The sequence below is a fragment of the Squalius cephalus genome, assembly GCF_949319135.1.
Source record: "Squalius cephalus genome assembly, chromosome: 12".
Lineage (NCBI taxonomy): Eukaryota > Metazoa > Chordata > Actinopteri > Cypriniformes > Leuciscidae > Squalius > Squalius cephalus.
The window spans coordinates 18,032,157-18,053,591 of NC_137133.1; the positions used below are offsets into that span (position 1 = coordinate 18,032,157).

At 37.7% G+C, this 21,435-nt stretch overlaps 1 protein-coding gene across 2 annotated transcripts in view; it reads right to left on the reverse strand.

The window, feature by feature from the left end:
• The window catches only part of enpp1 (ectonucleotide pyrophosphatase/phosphodiesterase 1), a 69,686-nt gene that overhangs the window by 43,213 nt on the left and 5,038 nt on the right, over nt 1-21,435 (reverse strand). For both annotated transcript variants that reach the window (XM_079887786.1, XM_079887785.1), the window contains exons 4-8: nt 9,964-10,089; nt 7,548-7,608; nt 2,423-2,520; nt 692-771; nt 298-417 (exon numbers count right to left, since the gene is read on the reverse strand). In XM_079887786.1, the coding sequence (XP_079743912.1) occupies nt 298-417; nt 692-771; nt 2,423-2,520; nt 7,548-7,608; nt 9,964-10,089 (485 nt within the window). The remainder of the gene's footprint in view (nt 1-297; nt 418-691; nt 772-2,422; nt 2,521-7,547; nt 7,609-9,963; nt 10,090-21,435) is intronic.

Below are 21,435 nucleotides of genomic sequence, written 5' to 3' on the forward strand. Positions count from 1 at the left end.
ATCTAGTTACATTTTGTGTCGAAATAAAAAAATCAGGCAGTTGAGAGTTGAGATACAGAATATATATCGCTTTACGTGATATGCAGGTAGTCTGAGACTAGACTTAAACCTTGTCTGTGAAACCATGGGTTAATAATTTAATTTCAAGTACATTACATAATCCAGATTACATATAATCAGTTACTACCCAAGCACTGTATGCAGATAATGTTGGATATAAAATATATCAAGGTTCATGTATAGAGTTAAATTCGTGCATATTTTTTTTTTTTGTTTCATCTGTGTGCATATACTCACTGGTTCACCCAGGTACCACGAGGGGTTGAATTTCTCCTCGACTTTCAAACTGAAAGAGGCATTACGAGTGACATCATACATCTTATTGTCCACAATTCCATGTGATTCTGGATATAGACCCTGCAAACGAAAAACGCTTTATTAAAAAAGCCTTATTTCACTCATTAGAAATCAGGATGAGCAAAGAAAATGAACTTGTCTGGTATGTAAGCAACCAATGGAGCTAACAGTAACTTAGTAATTTGATAGTCTTACCCTAATTGATGTAAATAGAAAGGGATTCAAATCAAACATAAACTATCTACTACAGAAAGCAAAAACAACTGTCATTACGTTTTGATGCATATGTAGTTCTTTGTGAGCAATTGTGGATTAATTTCTACCTGTCACTTACTGTCACTATAGTGTAATGGTTTGGGAAGGTCTTGGTGGGATATGCAGGTCGCATATATGGCGTGGAGGTTCCACATTTCTCTGAGGAAACAAAACATGGCATTACCTCAACCACTGGAGCTGGTGTACTAGTTAATATAAACCAGTGGTTATCAACCAGGGGGTTGAGGGCCACTAGAGGCCCTCAGCAAACTTCCAAAGGGGTTTCAAGATGACTTACAATTATTTAAAATGAGACAAAAAAGATGGCAAATCTGGATATACTGTATGAGGTAGCCTAATTTTTAAAGTGCTTTCTACACCTGGAAAAGTAGAGATTGTGAGTAAACAACATTTTTTTTAAATACTTATCCTTAATCTTTTATCTAGTAAATCATGAATGACTGGAAAATTTAAATAAATTCAATAGTAAAAAGAAAAACATTTAGCTCTTAAAATGTCTGGAATTCTTAATCTTTATTTAATATTTTTTTAGTTTAGTTTAGATTAGTCATTATTTATTTATTGTCACTTACAGTATTTGAATCTATGGATGCTCCTAGTTTTGGTAAATATATAAAAAAGTATTGTAAACAAAACTCTGTTGTTACAGATGTACCAGAGGAAACCTATTAGTCTACATGGGGACTTGACTGTTGTTGTGGACAATGGGGGTCCTTGGAGTCAAAAGGAGTTGAGAACCACTGATTTAGATTAACCACAGCACAGTATCACAATATCTGTCTTGACTATGTGAAGACATGTTTCCATTGCTTTTAACCAATTCAGTTATTTGAGCCGCAATTTTGGATTAATTTAAGTAAACGTTTGTATTACCACAATGTCCAGTACTAGCTCCTAACGGATATGAGAGATGTATTAATATACAGTTGTGCTCAAAAGTTGACGTACACCTTGCAGAATCAGCAAAATGTTAATTATTTTAGCAAAATAAGAAGGATCATACAAAATGCATGTTATTTGTTAATTAGTACTGTCCTGAATACGATATTTTACACAAAAGATGTTTCACAAGACAAAAAAATACCTGAATTTATAAAAATAAATACCCTGTTCAAAAATTTACATGAAACACACGAGGCATTAAGAACTTTATGAATTTGATGATCAAAGTAAATGGTGCTTAATTTGTCTTTTGGGAGACATACAAGTATCTTCTGTGGCTTCCGAAGGGCAGAAAAATTGGACATCTTTATCCTGTTCAAAAGTTCTGAAAATATGGATCTCAAAATATAGTCACTGCTGGTTCAAAAGGGTTCAAATATGCAAGAGATCCTGGAAAACGGAAGAATTTTTTTTTAAGAACATTGAATCATGAATGAATCATTTTCTTAAGAACATTGAATCATTCATTTTTTTTATGGTTGTTCTTGAGTGCCTTAAGAACAACTGCTCAGCACAAACAAGGGACTCAAGAACACCCATATTTTTTTTAAATCATCCAGGTAACGACACACAGTATTAAGAATCAAGGGTATGTAAACTTTTGAATGGTATATAATTTTTATAAATTCAGCCATTCTTTTCTCTTGTGGACTATATGTAAAAAAAAAAAAAAAAAACCTTTGTAAAATATCTTAATCAGGACAGTACTAAATAAAAAATAACATGCATTTTGTATGATCCATCTAATTTTGTTTAAATAATAAACATTTAGCAGATTCTGCAAGCTGTATGTCAACATTTGAGCACGACTGTAGCCGGGGTCAAACTTTGAGTTAATGTGACATACTGAGTTTGCTGATGACAGGAAGCAGGCTGCTGTACGCTTTCATGTATCCTGCCCTGAATCCATCCAGAGACACCAGCAGCAGCGGCGGTTTCGAAAACCTAAAGAAAAAGATGAAATGCTTTTTTCAAATGCTTGTCATACCATGGAAAAAAAGTAGCTTCCTCTTTCAGTAGAAGTGCCCATGCATAAGTAAAAATAGCAATAGGAAACATGAGCACAGTTTCACCCAGAGAAGAGCAGATGTTAGTGTCACACCCAAAACGCCAAATCCAACAACCAACATGCTTTGAAATTGCTGAAAAAAGCTCTACAGTAAAAAACAAGTTTTGGACAAACTGGTTTTGGATGAGTGATTTAATAGACAGGGATTTTGCGCCTTTGGTTATATTAAAATCTAACCATTTGTTTTTGTCATATCTTATGTAAAGCAACACTATAGAGTTACATTAGCATGCCGTTCCACTTCCAAACAACTCCTAAAAGACCCATCAGCAATCCTTAACCGTATCCTTCAAAACTGAAAAGAAGATTGTGCCTTTATAAAAAGAGAATAATGCATAAAACATTAGCTACATTTTTTGTGAGACTACTCAATTTCAAACTATAATAAAATAAGTTATAATATGAAAGGAAATGCCACGAAATATACAAGCCCACTGCAAAACAACAATTTTCCTGAATATTACTTTTATATTTTTTAAATTATTATGGCTCCCCACTACACCTCATAATGTGTTTTATGATGAGATGAAATGGCAGCAATAACTGTTTGGAAGTCTTCTCAAAAGAGCACATGGCTCATTAAGTTGTCTGTTTGTGTTTATACCAGTGAATGTCATTATGGGCAAAGCTAAATGCATTTCAGAGTGAGTTTATTATAGCTAATGGAAAAGACAACACTGACCAAACAGTCCATTTACCCAGAGTCAGACATAAACACACACACACCCCTAAACATCTCTCTGTGCATCTAAATATATGCATTTATATACAGTGCCATTTAAAAGTCTGAGTCCACATGTGATTTAAAAGCTAATTTAAACTTGCGAAGGCACGGTAAGTTTTAGGATGCTGCCAATTTAAAACAAATAATTATGATGTACAATAAATACTTTTTATAGACCACTAATCAAATAAGTACACTGGTGATCTAAATACTCTAATATTCCAATACAATACATGATTTCCAAAGTCATGTTAATTCTTTCAGTTCAACTACTGAAGTTATGCTCATATAATTTGTCACAAAACAACAACATTAAAGTGCCCTATTATGCTATTTTAAAGGCTCCTAGTTTTGTTTTGGAGGTCTCCTACAACAGGTTTACATGCTTCAAAAGTCAAAAAACAGTTTAATTTTCTCATGTGCACATCACCACATTGTTCAATCGGATGAATCCTTCCTTTCCGAGGGCCTACTCTGCTCTGATTGGCCAGATGGCCCAGTCTGTTGTGATTGGTCTACTGCGCATGTTTTGAAAGCTTATGTCCATTACCATAACTGAACGTCAGCTCTGTCCAGAGGCTTCTTTCTAAAGCTCAGCGATTGTACACTCTATAAAAACAGTAACGATGGCGTCGATTTTACCAATCCGAGCGCGAGTCCGATGACGAAACATTGGAAGAACTTATTCAACCCGAACCTCCATCGCAAGGCCGACTTGAGCAGGATGTTTCTCAGTGATACGCTACTCAGTTTGAGGTACATTATGACATGTTGCAACTGTAATTCCTCACCATCAGCAATAACAAGTGTATATCCATCAACAAACTGATGTGTACTTTATTGGGGTGCACATGCGGGAATTGTATCAATAACGGTGCATATGTTAGCCCAGCACTAACGTGAATGACTGATGTAACAAACGTTTGTAAAGCAAATCTTGCTCCATCCTTTATCTTTACTCAACGTAGTAATAACGACAGATAATCTGCATACAGTTTTAGGTAATAATGGCCCACAGCAGCTTAGCAGAAGTATTTCAGTAATAAAGTGAGTTAGCTGGTTAGCTGGAAACTCACACAAAACTATTTTGAACACCTGGTAGAAAATATATACATCAATAATTATTCATACTTACAGGCTGTGATTCTGAGGAACAAGCTGGTCCAAATAAATTGAGTACTACTGACCCATCTTTCAAGAGCAAGCATTTTGTGAATACCCGCGTTGAACTCCGAGATTTGAGAAGCAGTCATCAGTAAAATGACATTTGAGGGCTGGTCAAGTTGTTTGTGGGCGGACAACGTACAACATAGGCGGGCATTATGCAAATGTATATTGTAGTGACGTAGAACCGTAAAGTAAATTAAAAACGACTCGTAAAGGCGGTTCAGAGTCGATTCTTTCTTTTGGGAGACATTAACTTTATGTATAGTGCACTTACGACTTTACAACTTTGCAGTTTACATTCACAAACAGCTATATTACACACTGCATGAAAGGGAATTTTCAAAAAACCATAATAGGACCACTTTAAGTTATTCAATTAAAGGTCCCATGACATGAAATTTTCACTTTCTGAGGTTTTTTAACATTAATATGAGTTCCCCTAGCCTGTATATGGTCCCCAAGTTTCTAGAAATTTGAATCGGTGTAAATCGAGCTTTTGCTATCTTTCTCTGCCTTTGAGAAAATGGAAGCTCAACCGGGCTGATCTTGAATCTCCACCTTATGACGTTATAAGGAGAAATGCTACCTCCCCTTTCTCTGCTTTGCCCGCCCAGAGAATATTTTCCGCCCATGAGAAAATGTGCTAGGAAGTAGGAATGCGCGCGCGCGATTTTAGTTTGTCCACGAGAGATATCATGGCTTTTGAGTGCGTGAAGCATAATAATTGCTCAATAATTGGATGTACAAATGAACACCGAAGGGTCAATACAGAGCTGGGCTTGCTGAACGTCTGAAACTAAAGTCTGGATCAGTGTCAACTCTCTTTGGCTCAGCTACACACCTCGGACAAGTCAACTAATGAGGTGTGTTGCTTTACTGTTTATGGTTACCTAGCTTGTTACACTTAGAATGTGGCTGTAACATTAGCTATGCAGCTATGCAGTTACTTGCGCTAATGTAAAGGTAGACAGCATCAGGTATGTGTGTGAATACACACACTGTAACGCGAGTGTTGTACACTTCTTTGTTATTTGGATAACCGTTTTCCTGTTGGTTATATGGCGCGCGCGATATCCGTATTTCAAGATAGCAGAGCTTGATGTACAGACGTTACAGATCTCTCATGAAAAGGCAACAGTAGGTTAGCGTTAGCTACATGATGATAACTGTAAACCATCCGAAAAAAGTACCGTATCCAGACATAATATTTTAAACTAACCATTCGGAAACGTCCTGCTGGAGCCGCTGAGTTGCAACTTCTTCATCCGTTGCTTCTCCATCTGAATCAGATTCTGGGTCAAACTGAAATGCTTGAACGACTGCGTGTCTTCGTGCCATTGCAATATATCCAATGTAAACAAACATGCATGGTACTGTTGCCGCAAGATGGTCAAGGCCACACCCACCCTCCACCTTGTGCCGCCTTTCTCCTCCTCCTCATTAGCATTTAAAGCTACAGACACCGAAACGGCCGTCTGAAGGAAGCTCATTCTGGGACTGGCTTGTAGTGGCTATAATTCTGCACCGAGACTGAATTTTTGGAAAGAGATTTCAGATACAGTACTAGGGACCACTAAGGCCTATATTAAAGCCTACAAAAAGTAGCATGTCATGGGACCTTTAAGAAAAATGCAATGGACTAAGACAGAGTTCCTCAGAAACCTTCCACCTCCCCCAGCTCCACCTGTCTAGATCTGCTACAGGATTAATGTATGTCTATTTATGCAGCAGCAGCATATCTTAAATCATCTCTGTATGTATTAGGAGTAGCAAGTCCATACTTACTCTGCAGCAGCAGCAGCAGATTTAATCAACAGCAGCAGCGTAGCAGATCTAATCTGCCAAGACCAAATTAACATTTGCTGTATTCATGCTAAAACTATACTGAGAGTTGAAATATATTTCTGTCATGACAACTCTCGGAGATATTGGCATGGTAATGGATGTGTTTGGTCTCAGTGGAATAGATCTGCTACGCTGCTGCTGCAGAGCAAGTACAGAGACTTGCTACAGCCAATACATCCACAGACACGCTGCTGTTAAGACATGCTACTGCTGAACATATAGCATACATGAAATAACCCCATAGCAGATCTATACAAGTGGAGCTGGGGAAGATGGAGGGTTTCTGAACGTGCGTTGCAGACTGCTAACAGCAAGCAATGCCAAGTATTTAAATGTTGAGCAGCAAGCTCATTGGCCTCTGATGCCACAGCAACCAATCAGCTGTGCTATGTAGAAACAATGTGATCGCTAACAAACTGAGATAAGGACCTATCAGCCGGTGCCATTTAGAGTTTAATGACAGGACTTGTACATAATATTTTTTAAAAATGTATTATATAAGTAAAATATAATACTGTCACAATGTCACTCAGTTTGGACTTTGTTTCTGTTTGCACTTTTCCACTGTTGAGATTGTTGTCATGGTTGTTAATTTGATTACGTCAATCAGGTCAGGTATGTGTCACTAATTATCTTTGTTTACCTCTGTTTCTGTTCACTGCTGTTGGGTCATGTTTATGTTAGATGTGTTGTATGCTGTTTTCAAGTGATAATAATTAGCTGTCAGTGGCTAATGCACCTACAGGATCAAACATGGCTATGATTGTGTACATAAACGTTACTGAAGTATGACAACTAGTGGAATTATGAGCTGACTCAGCCAACATCTAAAAGGTTAACACATACGACATATGTGAGCAATTTGTGTTTTCAAAGGGTTCGAAGATCAGTTCCAGTGAAGTCTGTGAAGTCTTTGGCTAACAGTGAGGCAGCTGTTTTAGCTTTCGGACGTAGCCAGTGATATCATTTTCAAAAGAAACAAATAATGTTTTATCCCAAAGGTTGGTAAAAACATATTGTCAAAGGAACGTGGTGGCCAACACACACAATGTGTCTATAAAACATTCAAAGGCTCATTAACTATAGATGCTAATTTCTAAGCTTTGAGTTAATGATATTAACCTGATACAGAGCCACAGATCTCATTTATAAACATAAGTCTGTTACCCAGCAGGACATTGAGGAGTGCTGATGTCCTCACAGTCCTCTTCAAGCCAAGTTTTTTCACCTGTGAAGAAAGAAGGAAGAGAAAGCAAGTATTAGTAACTGGAAACTCTGGCCAGGTGTATTTGTTCTTGCAGTGTTACATTTTCCAAGATTTGCATCGACTTAAAAGTGAGAAAGAGAAATGAAAGGACAATGAAGAACAAATCAGTTTTTTTGAAGGAGGGAGAGGGTGGAATAGTTGGCCTTGGTACGACGATAACACTAAACACATATTCAGACTAAATCAATCAAGAAGGAAGCCAATACAAAAAATAAATAAAAAATACTGGAACTTCATCACAGTGTTCTAATGATAAAAACAAACAACTGACATAGTCCAGGCAGCTTATTTTCAAGTGCTAATAATTATCTGTCAGTGGCTAATGCACCTACAGGAACAACATGTGATTGTGTACATAAATGTTACTATGACAACTAGTGCAATTATCTAAACATCTAGTCATTTAATCATCATGTGTGTGTGCAATTTGGGTTTTCAAAGGGTTCGAAGATCAGTTCCCACTGCTCTCATTTCAGCTACAGCCAAATCTTGAAACCCAAAGAGCTATATGTCATTAACCAAAGGTAAAAAAGGTAAAAAATTCCAGTTATACAAAAACTCGTTGTTGTTGTTTTTTTTAAATGTTGAGTTCATCAATACCCTTTTAAATTAGAATATTTAAAAAAAAAATTCTGATCTCAAAAATAACATTACAGCATAGTTTTATATTTGTGTGAGTGTGAGTGGTTCAGGTAAACTTTATGTAATGGGGACAAAATGTCAATATCCGAAATCATTGTCCTTTTGGGGACATTTTTGGTCCCTATGAGGAAACCAGCTTATAAATCATACAGAATGATGTTTTTTAAAAATGTAAAAATGCTGAAAGTTCCTGTGATGAGTAAGTTTAGGGGTAGGGTTAGTGTTAGGGGATAGAATATACAGTTTGTACAGTATAAAAATCGTCAATGTCAATGGAAAGTCCCCATAAAACATGGAAACCCAATGTGTGTGTGTGTGTGTGTGTGTGTGTGTGTGTGTGTGTGTAACTTTCAATATCAAATTCAAATGAAATATCAAACAACACACTACAGTTAAAATTACAATCAAGTACTTTGCATATGCTTAGCATGTTAGTCAACACATGCAAATACGTGTTGTACTTGAAAACATGACAAAAGATTATTAAAACACAAAAATTTACATTTAAAATGTACTTTGAAGCCAAACTTATATTTGTGACATTTTTATAAAGTGACATTATTGAAAGTGCACTCTCTTTAAGTACACCTAAGTGGCCTTATATTTTATTAATATTATACTGTCTGCAAGTTTTTTTTTAAAGTATACTTTTAAGATTTGAAATACGATGCACATTCAATACAACATAATTCTTTTTCACAAGGGTTGAAAAAGGGTTCACAAGGGTTGAAAAGGGTTCACAAGCGTTGTTTTGTTGGACTGTTTAAAGTTTACTGAAAAGTCTATAATTGGCTATTTGGCAGATTCCCAATATGACAACTTACCTCACAGTATATGACAACATAAACTCTCTTTTTTTTAATAGGGTAATAAAAGTCTAAAAGCTTTTAGTGCAACACTTTAAGATACAATACAGAAATTGGCTTTCAAAATCCTATTTACTGGAGTAAATGTGAGATGACTGGCATAAAACAACAGTGATGCTATATCACTATTTGGACACTATTCTGTCCATCACACCCCCCAAAAAAGTGACCTAAAATAATCAGCTGAACATTTGTGAAAATATTTAAAAGAAAAACATCTGGCCATGTAGGGAAGATGCACAGCTCTCTATCCTGCTGAGCGGAGATGAACTCCAGGCCCGAAATCCTTCAGATCCATCACAACTTCAAAGCTGCTATGAGCCGTTTAGTAGGGGTGTAACGATACCCTCATGTCACGATTCGATACATATCAAGATACTGAACTCACGATATGATATTATTGCGATACTCCAAGACATATGGTAAAAGGAAAAAACTTACTGTTGATTAATTGCTAAATGAATAGGCTTGGTCTTAGTGCTGGAAACCCAATGCACAGGACAATGGTGACACCAGAATAAAAATATTGATGATTCTGAAGCTGAATACATATTGTCACTATCCACGATACATAGTGATGCATTTTTGTATTGCGATATATTGTGACACGATATATTGTTACACCCCTACCGTTTAACAAAACAGATAAATGTCTGTTCAAACTGAAATAAACCTAACCAGCTTGAGGATTTTATACAACCCTTGCAGGATTGTATCAACCCCAAAATGTCTTTATTTCACTTATACAAAATAAATGACAACTAATAAATATGCAGCTATGGACTACAGAGCAATGCATGTCGTGTACCTTCACATGTGCTCTTGTAGTTGGAGCAGCAGTCGCCCGCTTCCACACAGTCTGCAGAGCAGGAGCAGAGGCTGTTCACCGAGTGCTCCTCATCGCACCGGAACTTAGAACACGTCCAGAGTCGACCTGGAACACAATGACTGAGGATAAACAGCACGACACTGATGACGTGGGAAGATTGTGAGGGTATTCAATTCAAGTTAGCTTTGCACAGTACACTTTGTTTCAAAGCAGTTTCACTAAAAAGTTAATGTTTAAATGCAGTATCAAGATATGAACAGCTGACGATATGGTGTATATGACAAGCCTTCAGAGCTGTATTTACAAACAGACATGTGATTTAATAACTTGTGATAACATTTTAGGGTTGCAGTTTATTTTAAGGTGTCATTGTTACATTGTTATGTACTGAGTAATATTAATTAACTTCACATACTTACTATAGGGTTAAGGTTAGATTAAGGTTTGGTTTAGGGGTAGTTATAATTATGTATACTTTATAGTTATTACAATAGTAACATGCAACACGTGTGACAAGGGCACTAAAATAAAGTGTTACCAAATGTTATTGAGACAACCGAAATTCAATTGAACTTCAAACTTGAAGAAACTCACAGGAAAAGAAAAGTTAATGCTGTAAATATTTTACATTTTGGTAGTATTTAAGAAGTTTGTAATCTCTGAATTATCTTTATGGGTAATTATGTGGTGGTGGCGCAATGGATAAGACACATACCTTTGGTGTGAGAGACCCGGGTTCGAATCCACTGTGCGACACCAATGTGTCCCTGAGCAAGACACTTAACCCCTAGTTGCTCCAGAGGCGTGCGACCTCTGACATATATAGCAATTGTAAGTCGCTTTGGATAAAAGCGTCAGCTAAATGAATAAATGTAAATGTAAATGTGTCGTGAGACATGAACAGAAAAACATAAAAAAAAAAAATGTAATTAGTTTTTTTTTTGTTTTGTTTTTTTCACACAGGGACAATTAGTAACAATGTCTCATGCACAACCATTAAATTATATATTTCATAAAATTATTTTTTATTTTTATATTTTCATTTTAATTTTAGTTAAAGTTATTATAAAAGTTATTTATTAAAGTTATATAAAGTAATTTTGTTGTGTTTTGTCATTTTTATTCGTTTTTTAAAATATATTTGTATATTTTTAATCATTTTTTATTAAGCTTTAATTTTAGTTATTTTGGTCCGTCAAGTTATACTCAATGAAAATGAGTAATGTTAAACTAAAATAAAGTTTTATAAGTTTTATAATAAATAAAATGTTAGGTTTATTTACATTTTACTTTATTTTAAGTAACGGAAGTTTTTTTTAATGGTTTTAATAATAACTCTGACATGGATGGCACATTTTAGTTTTTATTATTATTATTATTTAGATATAACTATTATTAAAGTTATATTAAAGATATATTATTATCTATTAGTTCCATCATAAAAAATGCTGCTTTGGCTGCTTTCAAATAATGATATAACATATTCTTAGCAACATATTACACATAATATATCCCTGCTTTCTTTCTCCTGGAATACAAACGAAGATATTTTGAAACTGGTTGTCCACACAATGATCAGTGGGGTCCAAAAACAGCATGACTTTCAAAACATATATTCCACAGACAAAACATAGACAAAGTCACATATGTTTGGAAAGACATGAGGGCGAGTAAATGACCGAATTTTTAAAGAAACCACCTTTTTTAACAAAACACTGAGGTTTAGCATCTGCTGGCTAGATGAGGATTATGTGCATTTTTGTTTGCAGTAAGTAGAAGTGTGAATCTTTATTCTAGGACAAATATGTTACACAAGATAAAGCAGCAAAAACATTCTGTAGTACTGAGGTGTTTTGCATGTATGATAGCATAATGAAGTTCTATAGTATTGTAAATGAGAAATGAGACTTGAGGAAACAGCGAGACAGGAAAAGAGTCAGCGTCAGCAGAACGAAAGTCACTGATCCTTTATGTGCAATTCACCAAATGAATGCGAAATCCACCCATTCCTCACATGCAGTGCACACAGCAGGCGCCACGGGGAGGAACATTTGGCTACTCTGTTGGAAAATGGAACCGATTCAAAACATCAGGGGGGAAAAAAAACGACAGGGAGTGCCTAAACTCGGAGAAACCAACAGTGACTCCGCAGAGCTCTAACACTGTCCTGAGGGAATTTCAACAGGTGGGTGTTGATGGCTCAGACATTCTTGTTTCCAATGTTTGCAAAGTAAGGCCTTTTTTAGGCCGTTCCAGCCCTGCATAAATGCTCAGTGTCTGGACACACACTTTAAATAACTTCATTTTCCCTTTTTCTATCTCAGACACACACAAACACAGACGGTTTGCAGGGCTACCGAGAAACAAAACATAACTTAAGGCTTCCTCAAACCGAAGAGTGAGAGTGTGATGTTACAGTAACATGACCCAAGGGAGAGTTTACACCTAACAACCATCTCGGGTGATCCATTCATAAGAGAACAGCACTAAATACAGGTTCAGTTGGTTGAACTTAAGAGACCTTTTTTGACCCACTTACAGTAAATAACAGTAAGTACAGTATATCTTTATGTAACTTCATTATTACTGCTGTCATTTCCAGGATATGGTTAAAGTGCTAATTTAAATAAATTGACACTATATAAACACAAAAAACACTAAACAAAAACCTTCTGAAAAATGGTTTGACCATGACTGTAAAACAATTAGACAAGAGCTCGGATTCATTTAAATTAAAAAACACAAAGATCCAGTCAACTCTGAGTTATGCTTAAAACACTCAGAACTTCTGAAACAATACAAAAACACACTAAGTCAGAGGGAACTGGATTATTATAACACACAAAAAACAGATCCTAATAACAGAGGAATCTGTGTAACCAGTAATTTGGGAAAAAAATGTTGTTCTATAATCAACTCATCAGGTCTCCAGAACAACCTAGACATATTACCTAAATACTGCCACAACTAGACCTTAGAAGTCAACATCCAAAAAACTAAGATTATGATATTTCAGGAGGAAAAAACAGATATCTGGGACATAAACATGTATTTACTGTAAACAACACCATACTTCAACACTCTTTACAATATAATTATCTTGGTCTGGTTTTAACACCCACTGGAAATTTCAATTTAGCAATTAAAACATTAGTTATAAAAGCCTGCAGGGCACTGCACGCCACACAAATGGAATTATTCAAAATAAACACTCTTTGGACAAAGATTTTTGATAGTGTTATACTGCCTATTGCCTTATATGGAAGTGAGGTCTGGGGCCCAGCGATAAGGTTTGGGACAAACATCCTTTAGAAGGTCGACATGTAGAGTTCTGTAGAGACATCCTTCATGTCCATGTACAACTCATGTAGGGAAGAACTAGGCGGTCTCTTCTCCTCAATTTAATGATTAAAAAAAGAGCTTACAAATTCTGGATACACTTATTAGTTCTGAAGACTATCTGCATTTTAAAGCACTTAAAACACATGAATTGAGTGCTAAGAAAAGTCATCTTTGTGCAATGGTTTCAGAACTGACTAACAAATCATTCAATATCACTGCCCCTGAAAAACCTGCAAGAATTAAAGAAATTATTAATCAAGAGAAAGAGACACACATGCAGCATTGGAAAGAACAAACCAAAGAGCAAAGTCATCAACAGAGAGTACAGTCTGACTGACTATCTCATCTCAGTCAGGAATATAACACACAGACATTTATTATCCAAGTAAAGACTTAGTTCATTTATATATACATAGCCGCTCTGGAGTAAACCGTGATGTCATCGTCCAGCTCAGTTCAGTTCTCATATAATGGTGTCAATGCAGGAAGATCAATAATATTGTTGAATATATGTCCCCCAACTAAGCAAGCCAAAGGCGAAAAAGAAGACAGTGGCAAGGAACCAAAACTCCATCAGGTGACAGAATGGAGAGAAAAAAACCTTGGGAGAAACCAGGCTCAGTCGGGGGGGGGGGGGGGGGGGGCAGTTCTCCTCTGGCCAATGGATGAGCTTGGTGTGATTATGATTCAGGCAGCATTACAGGTCAGAAGTCAGATTGGATTAGAACATTCAGAATATTTACACTTTCCAATATTATTATTCTTACTTTCATCCCCCAAGCTCTATAGGTGGCGATTTAATGATAGTCTCTTGACAAACTCAGAATTTATGAAGCAAATTAATCGATAGCTTAAGGAGTTCTTGGATATATATAGCTCACAATGTCACAATCTGGAAATATTATGGGAGACGTGTAAGTGTTTTATAAGAGGTGTCTGCATGGCTTTCTCTTCAAAGTTAAAAGCATCAAGATCTAGGTGAATGACAGAGATTGAAAAAGAGGTTTGACTTGGAGATGCAACAGAAATAACACTTCACAGAACAATCTAATATTTTATTGGTTTTAAGGGGACAATATAGCTCTTTGTCTCTACACAAAGCTAAATTCATTGTACATTGAACTAAATAGAAATATTATTTTCACGGAGACATGGCAAGATCATTTTTTAAATTAAAACAAACATCAGACAAAATCTTCCATCAATGCCACTAGAAATAATGAGGCTGATATTGTAACAGAACCTAAACAAATTAATCAGGTATTTTGTGATTTTTACAAGAATCTGTACACTTCTGATAATGTTGTAGACCTAAATAACTGTTAAGTTTTCCTCAATAGCAAGTACCTTACCAAAATTACAGCTCACTGATATAGATTTTTTGGAGGACTCCTTAACACTTGATGGGTTAAAGATAGCAGTGAAGTCTTTTTTAAAGGGAAAAATCTCCTGGCTTGGGATGGTATTCCGCTTATTCAGCTCTATTTAGCCATATGGGACATAGTTGGAGTTTTAATATTAGACTTTATTAACTATGCCCTAGCCCTAGAGCATAAAACTTTACATAAGAATCAGAAAACTGCTCTTATAACATTATTATAAAAAAAGATGGAAATAACCCCATGAAATGCCCCAGCTATCGTCCCATATCATTGATATGTGGAGATGCCAAATTATATGCCAAAGCTCTTGCGATACGCTTGGATAAGGTAATGGATAAATGAATCCATCATGACCAAACAGGCTTTATTAGGGGTCATTTGGAAGCAGATAATGTTTTTTCAGATTTCTGCATATTGTGGATTTGGCAGAATCATTAACCTAATGATGTGCAGTGCTCTCATTGGATGCTGAAAAATGCTTTTGACTGGTTAGAGTGGCAATATGTGGGCGCTAATGAAACATTTGGGATTCGGTCCAAAATGTATTTCTGTGAAGCTACCCTGGCCTCTGCAATAACAGGCACATATCAATCATTACCCTTTCAGTTGCAGAGAGGCACAAGCCAAGGCTGCCCTCTCTCACCGTTATTATTTGCGAAGCCCTTGTGCAAACTATAAGAATAATCTATATATCCCATTGTTGTTCATGGCTCCAAACATTCCATCTCTCTTTACGCAGAAAGCTTGTTTACGCATGTTAAAGCTTCAATTTAGCAATTGTTATCAGCGTTTAATGACCTCCCTCCATCCATAGCACACATAAATAGAATAAAACAAATAGACAAATGAAATAAACAGCTTTACGTTTGGTAGGTCTAACAGTAGTATTCAGGTAAGAAATACTACACAAAATTAAATAACGTAATCAAATGTAAAATAACACTCGGAAATCTTCATAGTCAAAATTAAATACAGATTAATGCTTATACAATTAAAGTTACATAAGTTATTCAGTCAAGAGCAATGAGTGATTTTCTCTTTGTCTTTTGTTCTTTGATTAACATGAAAGACAGCAGCAGGTTTATTAGACTGCTGTCACTTTAAGAGAGTATGCAAGGATCTAATATACTGTTGCACAACATGCATTTACTTTCTGAATTATCTACGTTCCAAAACTGAATGTTTTTACCTGAATACTCGCCAAGACGGCACTTTTACAATTGTGTGTATTTGACTGTTTAAGCACAATAAGCCAGGAGAACAACTCAGTTTGGTACTCGCGAGTTGTTTGAGAGGCATGAATAAGAAAACATGCAGGAATTAGTAAAATTATGCACAATACAAGCACAATTCAAGGGAATGGGAAGAGTGAGTGAGAGGAGGTGGGTGTGTGTCAATTTGCTGTTGAAGAAAAAAGACAGCGAGAATGCACAGCTGGTTTAGGTGTATCAATACTGCAGAAAAGGAGTATTGGAACAGTTTCAGGTATTTCAGTATCAATACGTATCAAAAGTTTGATACTTTTGACAACACTAGTGGTCCCTATCCTAAATGCCACAACCAGCTGAAGTATGCTACGAGATTTGATGGTGCAGATGCAGGCAGGCTGGTGTGTGCCTATAATAACAAGTGCACTCAGGCCAGTTTGTAACTTAAACGCCCCACGCAAGCTGTGTAGTCCTCCGTGCCACAAGAACTGTACTTACAATGGGAGTAGGTCACTTCAGATGTTTCTTGACCCTTTCTTTTTCTTTTTTTTTTTTTTTGAATAAAAGCTAAAACTTCCAGCTGTGCAGACCAGGGCTGTGTCCGAAAACTTAGGCAGCTGACTTGTTGCCTCGCTGCCCCATCAGGCAATAATTTTGCAGTGTAGTGATCAGCAGGCAAACATGAGGGCAGTCTCCCCTCATCACAACATGAGTCCCCTTTCATCTGCCATGATGAAAAGGACAGGACTCTAAAACTCACACCTCCAAAAGCAGCTCCAAAAACAAGGAACTAGGTGGGCTAGGAGATAAGCCTGCAAAGACAATTGCCAGGTACCATTTGTGGAAGGGAAGAATGATGGCATTAGCATGTCATTGATCACAGACTGATCCCATCACCATTTGCCCATTGTTCACCCCAGTCCCTCAGTCCTGAGACCAGGGTGTGAATGACCACAGACTCTCAGACTCACCAAATCGGTTTTGCCATGTGGCTTGAAGCTACAAAGGATGGATTTTCTATGCAAAATGGACACACCATGAACAAAATGGAGCAAATATTCTTCATATCTATTTAAAGAACTGGATATACTTAATGAGTGTTGTTTATGTACATACAAAATATACAAACTTAGCTATTAAGGTATACATGAAATCATGGGTAAAAGTTTAATATTACCCAATGATGTTTGGTCTTTATGTTTTCAGCACAATGTCTAGGTTAATCTGGAATTGGTTTTGAAAGTGAATTATGCATAGGAAAAACCTTAAAGACATTGTTCTAAACATGAACTTGAAGCTATGCAAATTAACCTTATGTCAAAGAGGGGCCTCCTTCTTAGGAGAGTTTAAAAAGGTTCTCTCTAAGACAAATAGTTGTTCTGGTTCTGGTTCAAGGTTCCAGTTGCAAGATGTGCTAAACTCTATGGAGTTGTGAAGTTGCTCTCTTAAGACTCTGTAGCTCTAAAGAGAGAAACAAATATGTTCTGCAAGAAGTTAATTTGGGAAGTTTGAAAACAGCAACAGAGACAATGCCCCCACAATCTTAACTTTCCAGATTGCCTGGATCTTCTGTATGGACTTCAGAATCTTCTCCTCATCCTTCATCTGCGTGTTCCAGATTATAAGGATCATCGGCACAGACGCTAGAACCTTCAACTTCAAGGCTCCTTCATTTGCGTGTTCCAGAATAAGGACCTTCTCTGTGCTCCAAGAGTTCAACGTTCATAAGTACTTTGCGTTCAAGACTGTGAAACGGATTCCAACTCCTTTCATCCCACTTCAACGTGGACCAGCTCAGCAAGTGGAAGACCTCGCCGCTCAGAGAGACCAGGGCCCGTATCCCTAAAGAATTTTTGTGCAAAAAGTGGCTCCTAGCGGCCAAATTCTAAGAAAATTCTCAGAGTCATGACGTTTTCTTAGAATTTCCCCTAAAAGTGACACGAAAATCCCAGTTAATATAAAAGCTATTCCTCAAGATTCCTAGCGCTTAAAAGGGCTCCTAAGGCGAGATCTGCTAAGAGCAGGGAAGAGGACTTTTAGTGGCTTAGGAGTTCCCCTAAGCAGCTGCACAAAATGGCCAACAGAGGAGGCAGGAGAGATGTCCTGCAAACACTGGATGACAGGGAATTATTGAGACGCTACAGATTGGATCGTGCAGGAATCATGTTTGTGGTGGATCTCCTTAGAGATGCAATTACTTCACCAACTCGACGCCACAACGCTATTACACCGGAGAAGAAAGTAATCACAACCCTGAGGTAAATGCAACAATGCAGCAGTGATGACTTGGGTCTGTCCCAATCCTCCGTCAGCAGAGTCATCACCCAAACACTGACAGCTTTGTCACAACCTAATATTGTGACACAATTTGTTTCATTCCCGCTGTAATGAGCTTAAGTTTTCACATATTTTAGATTCTAATGTTAGGCTATAACCCCTACAGCTTACTATTCATTTTCCAGATATTTTCTTGAATGTGAAATATTATTTACAATTACAGTCTGCATAAGATTAGAGTGTATAATTATGTTTATTGATTTGAGGGTACATCCTTTGCTCATTATCACCAAAAGTTCATTTTCATCAAACTTGTAGGATCAACCAATCACGGCTTTTGAAATGATGACTCATACCTAGCAACGGGGTCAACCACACCTCCTCACTAAGATAGGATTTTCCATCCATTCCTTGCTCAGAGTTCACTGAAAATGTTCTGGAATCACTTCTAAGCTAAAACTCCTGGCAAGGAATTTTTAGGTTAAGTTAGGAGCTCTCTGAGAGGATTCTCAGAATCTTTAGGGATATGGGCCCAGAGACCTTGGCATTCATGTATTTGCATATATGACTAACTGGCAGTATCTAATTTGCATTAGATTTTGCATAGCTGATGTCAGTTAACAACAAATTAGTATATCGATTTATTTGTTGAATTCAGATTAAGGTTTACCTTATTACTTCCAGAGGAACTACTGTTTATCTTTCCATTAGATAACTTATAACTGCCATAGTAACATCCAACCCAGTCCCTTGCATTTATCAATCTTTTTGCAATTTATCCATTCAGTAGTTGTTAGATACTTGTGTCTATCCTTTCGTTAATAGAATCATTTTATTACACTTGTGTCTTTATTGCGTTGATAATACAGTAAGAGGCTAAACAAGTCAACGATATCTCACAAATCATTGATATTGGTCAGATGACAAACTTTCTCCAATTTAAATAATTCTAATTCAGTCAACAATCTTCCATGATTGTTTTTTACTGTCAAGGTGGAATTCCTTGACTGGTGCACCGTAATATAGGAAGGAATCATCTAACACTTGCACTCACCTTAGGTGACGTGTGAACAAAAACTCCATATTAATACTAAATATTAATATTAATATTTAAGACCATAAATCACTACAGCAGGCAGTGTCTTGTAACGGTGTGGTTGAAGGCACAAGATGAAGATCAGGGTAAATATAGCCTTTACTGAAACAAACACAGGCAGGACAGACACAACCACAACTAACATTAACGAGAACCAACAAGGGACTGAACGAAACAGGGAGTATAAATACACAGGATGAAAAGAGGAACTAACTAGACATAGGTGGAGGAAGATTAGCTAATCAGGGACTAACGGGAACAGGTGCAGACTAGAAAGAACATAATTGTGACATAACGCCCCATCGGAAAGGCGCATCCTTGCGCCGTGATGGCAACAAAAGGCATCGGCGGAGGGCGTGAAGCTGGGGACGGACTGGACCCTGGGGACGTTGGCCACGGGCACCATGGTGGCACAGATGGGGGGAGGAGCCTGAAGTGACTGGCAGGGCGACACCCAGCAGCGGCGATTGACAGCGGCGGCACCGTGGGTGGCAGAGGACTCCACGGAGCTGAGTGGCTGACGGACCATGACAACATCGTCGACCCAGAAGACGGAAGCTGAGCTGCTGACTCGCGGGACTGAGGCGGTGACGTGCGGATGGATGACCAGGGTGACGATGTGGTGAGGGAGGCCGAAGGGGAGGTCAGAGGAAGGGAGGAGTCCAGTGATGCCAAAGGGGTGCAAGGTGAGGGCTCAGCCAGAAGCCCGGAAGTCCGTGGCTGTAGCTGGGTGTCGACTGCCGAATGCCGACCTGGAGTGTCGAGCGAGCCCAGTCGGACCGCGGAGGCGATGAAGGAGTGGTGGGTCGAGGTGAGGGCGACGGACTGACAGGACGAGGTGGTGGTGTGGGCCTGGAGGCCTGAGGTGCAGCCGGGGACTCTGCCTCACGCCAAGCTGGTGGAGGGGAAGCCCGGGGCGCAGAGGATGAGCCGCACGGAGTGAGCGGTGGAGGCAGAGCCGAGGAGCTGGACCACACCAGTGGTGCCGACGGATCCAGGGCACTGGCCATGACCAGCGATGGAGACGGAACTGGGAAGTCAGGCAGGGATACAGGCTGCAGGTTTCCGGACGGTACCGACGAGGAGGATGAAGACTTGAGGGTGGGGACTTGGGAGTTTAATGATCTACAGCAATATAGAGTGAGCTTTGGTGAAAACTAAGTAAATATTTAATGACTACAATTGTAATTTCTAGAAATGAAATTATAAGTGGAAAACGTTGATCCAAAATGTACATTTACACACAAATGGATGACCAGCCGCAACTTTCAGACACCATCTTAATTTTTCTAACTCAACTGTCACAGAATGGAAAGCACATGATTGTGGGATATCAATGGCAGTGAATGATACATCTATGCTGCCTTCAAAAATTGATCAGATGAAGGTATCTCAGGAGACAGGAAGTGAAGCTAACGTTGTATTCATATGTACCTTGATGCCTTCCTTGGAATGCGTCCTCCGAAGGCAGCATTTATCAGTTTTCGGACACAGCCCATTCTTTTTTTCATATGCAGAGAAAAAGTCACTACGGAGACCACACCTTGCCCGAAGGGAGGTTAATGTGGAGAATACATCACATGGACTAACCAATGAAAAGTACCACATGCGGAAAGATGTCTATAGTGCTCAGGAGGATGTGACACCCCTAGTGGAGTGTGCTCACACTCCCAGGGTGCACAGCTCACCCTGGATTTGGTTTGCAAATGAAATGCCATTCACAATACACAATGTTTATTACTATAAAGCTACTTGCTTCAAAGCAATATATTGTATTAAGTGGAATATTAATCAACGTAACTTGATGTGACTTAACTGGAACATGGAATTGTAGAGCTGGTGCAAACCTCTACGCAAATATTGGCAATAGAATCACCATTGACTAGTTTTTTTTTTTTTTTTTTTACTCCCTAGACAAATCCAGACATATACACACATATATATATATATATGGTCAAACCAAAAATTATTCAGAAACCAGATATAATTTTGGAATTTTTTTTTTTTTTATAGTGGGTGCAGGACACTATAGTTCATTTATGTAAATGAGGATAGCAAAATAAAGTAAACTGACATATTATACCCAAAAATTCTTCATACAGTGGACTACCAGTGAAATGTATTACAATTTGTTTTTTCTTTAATT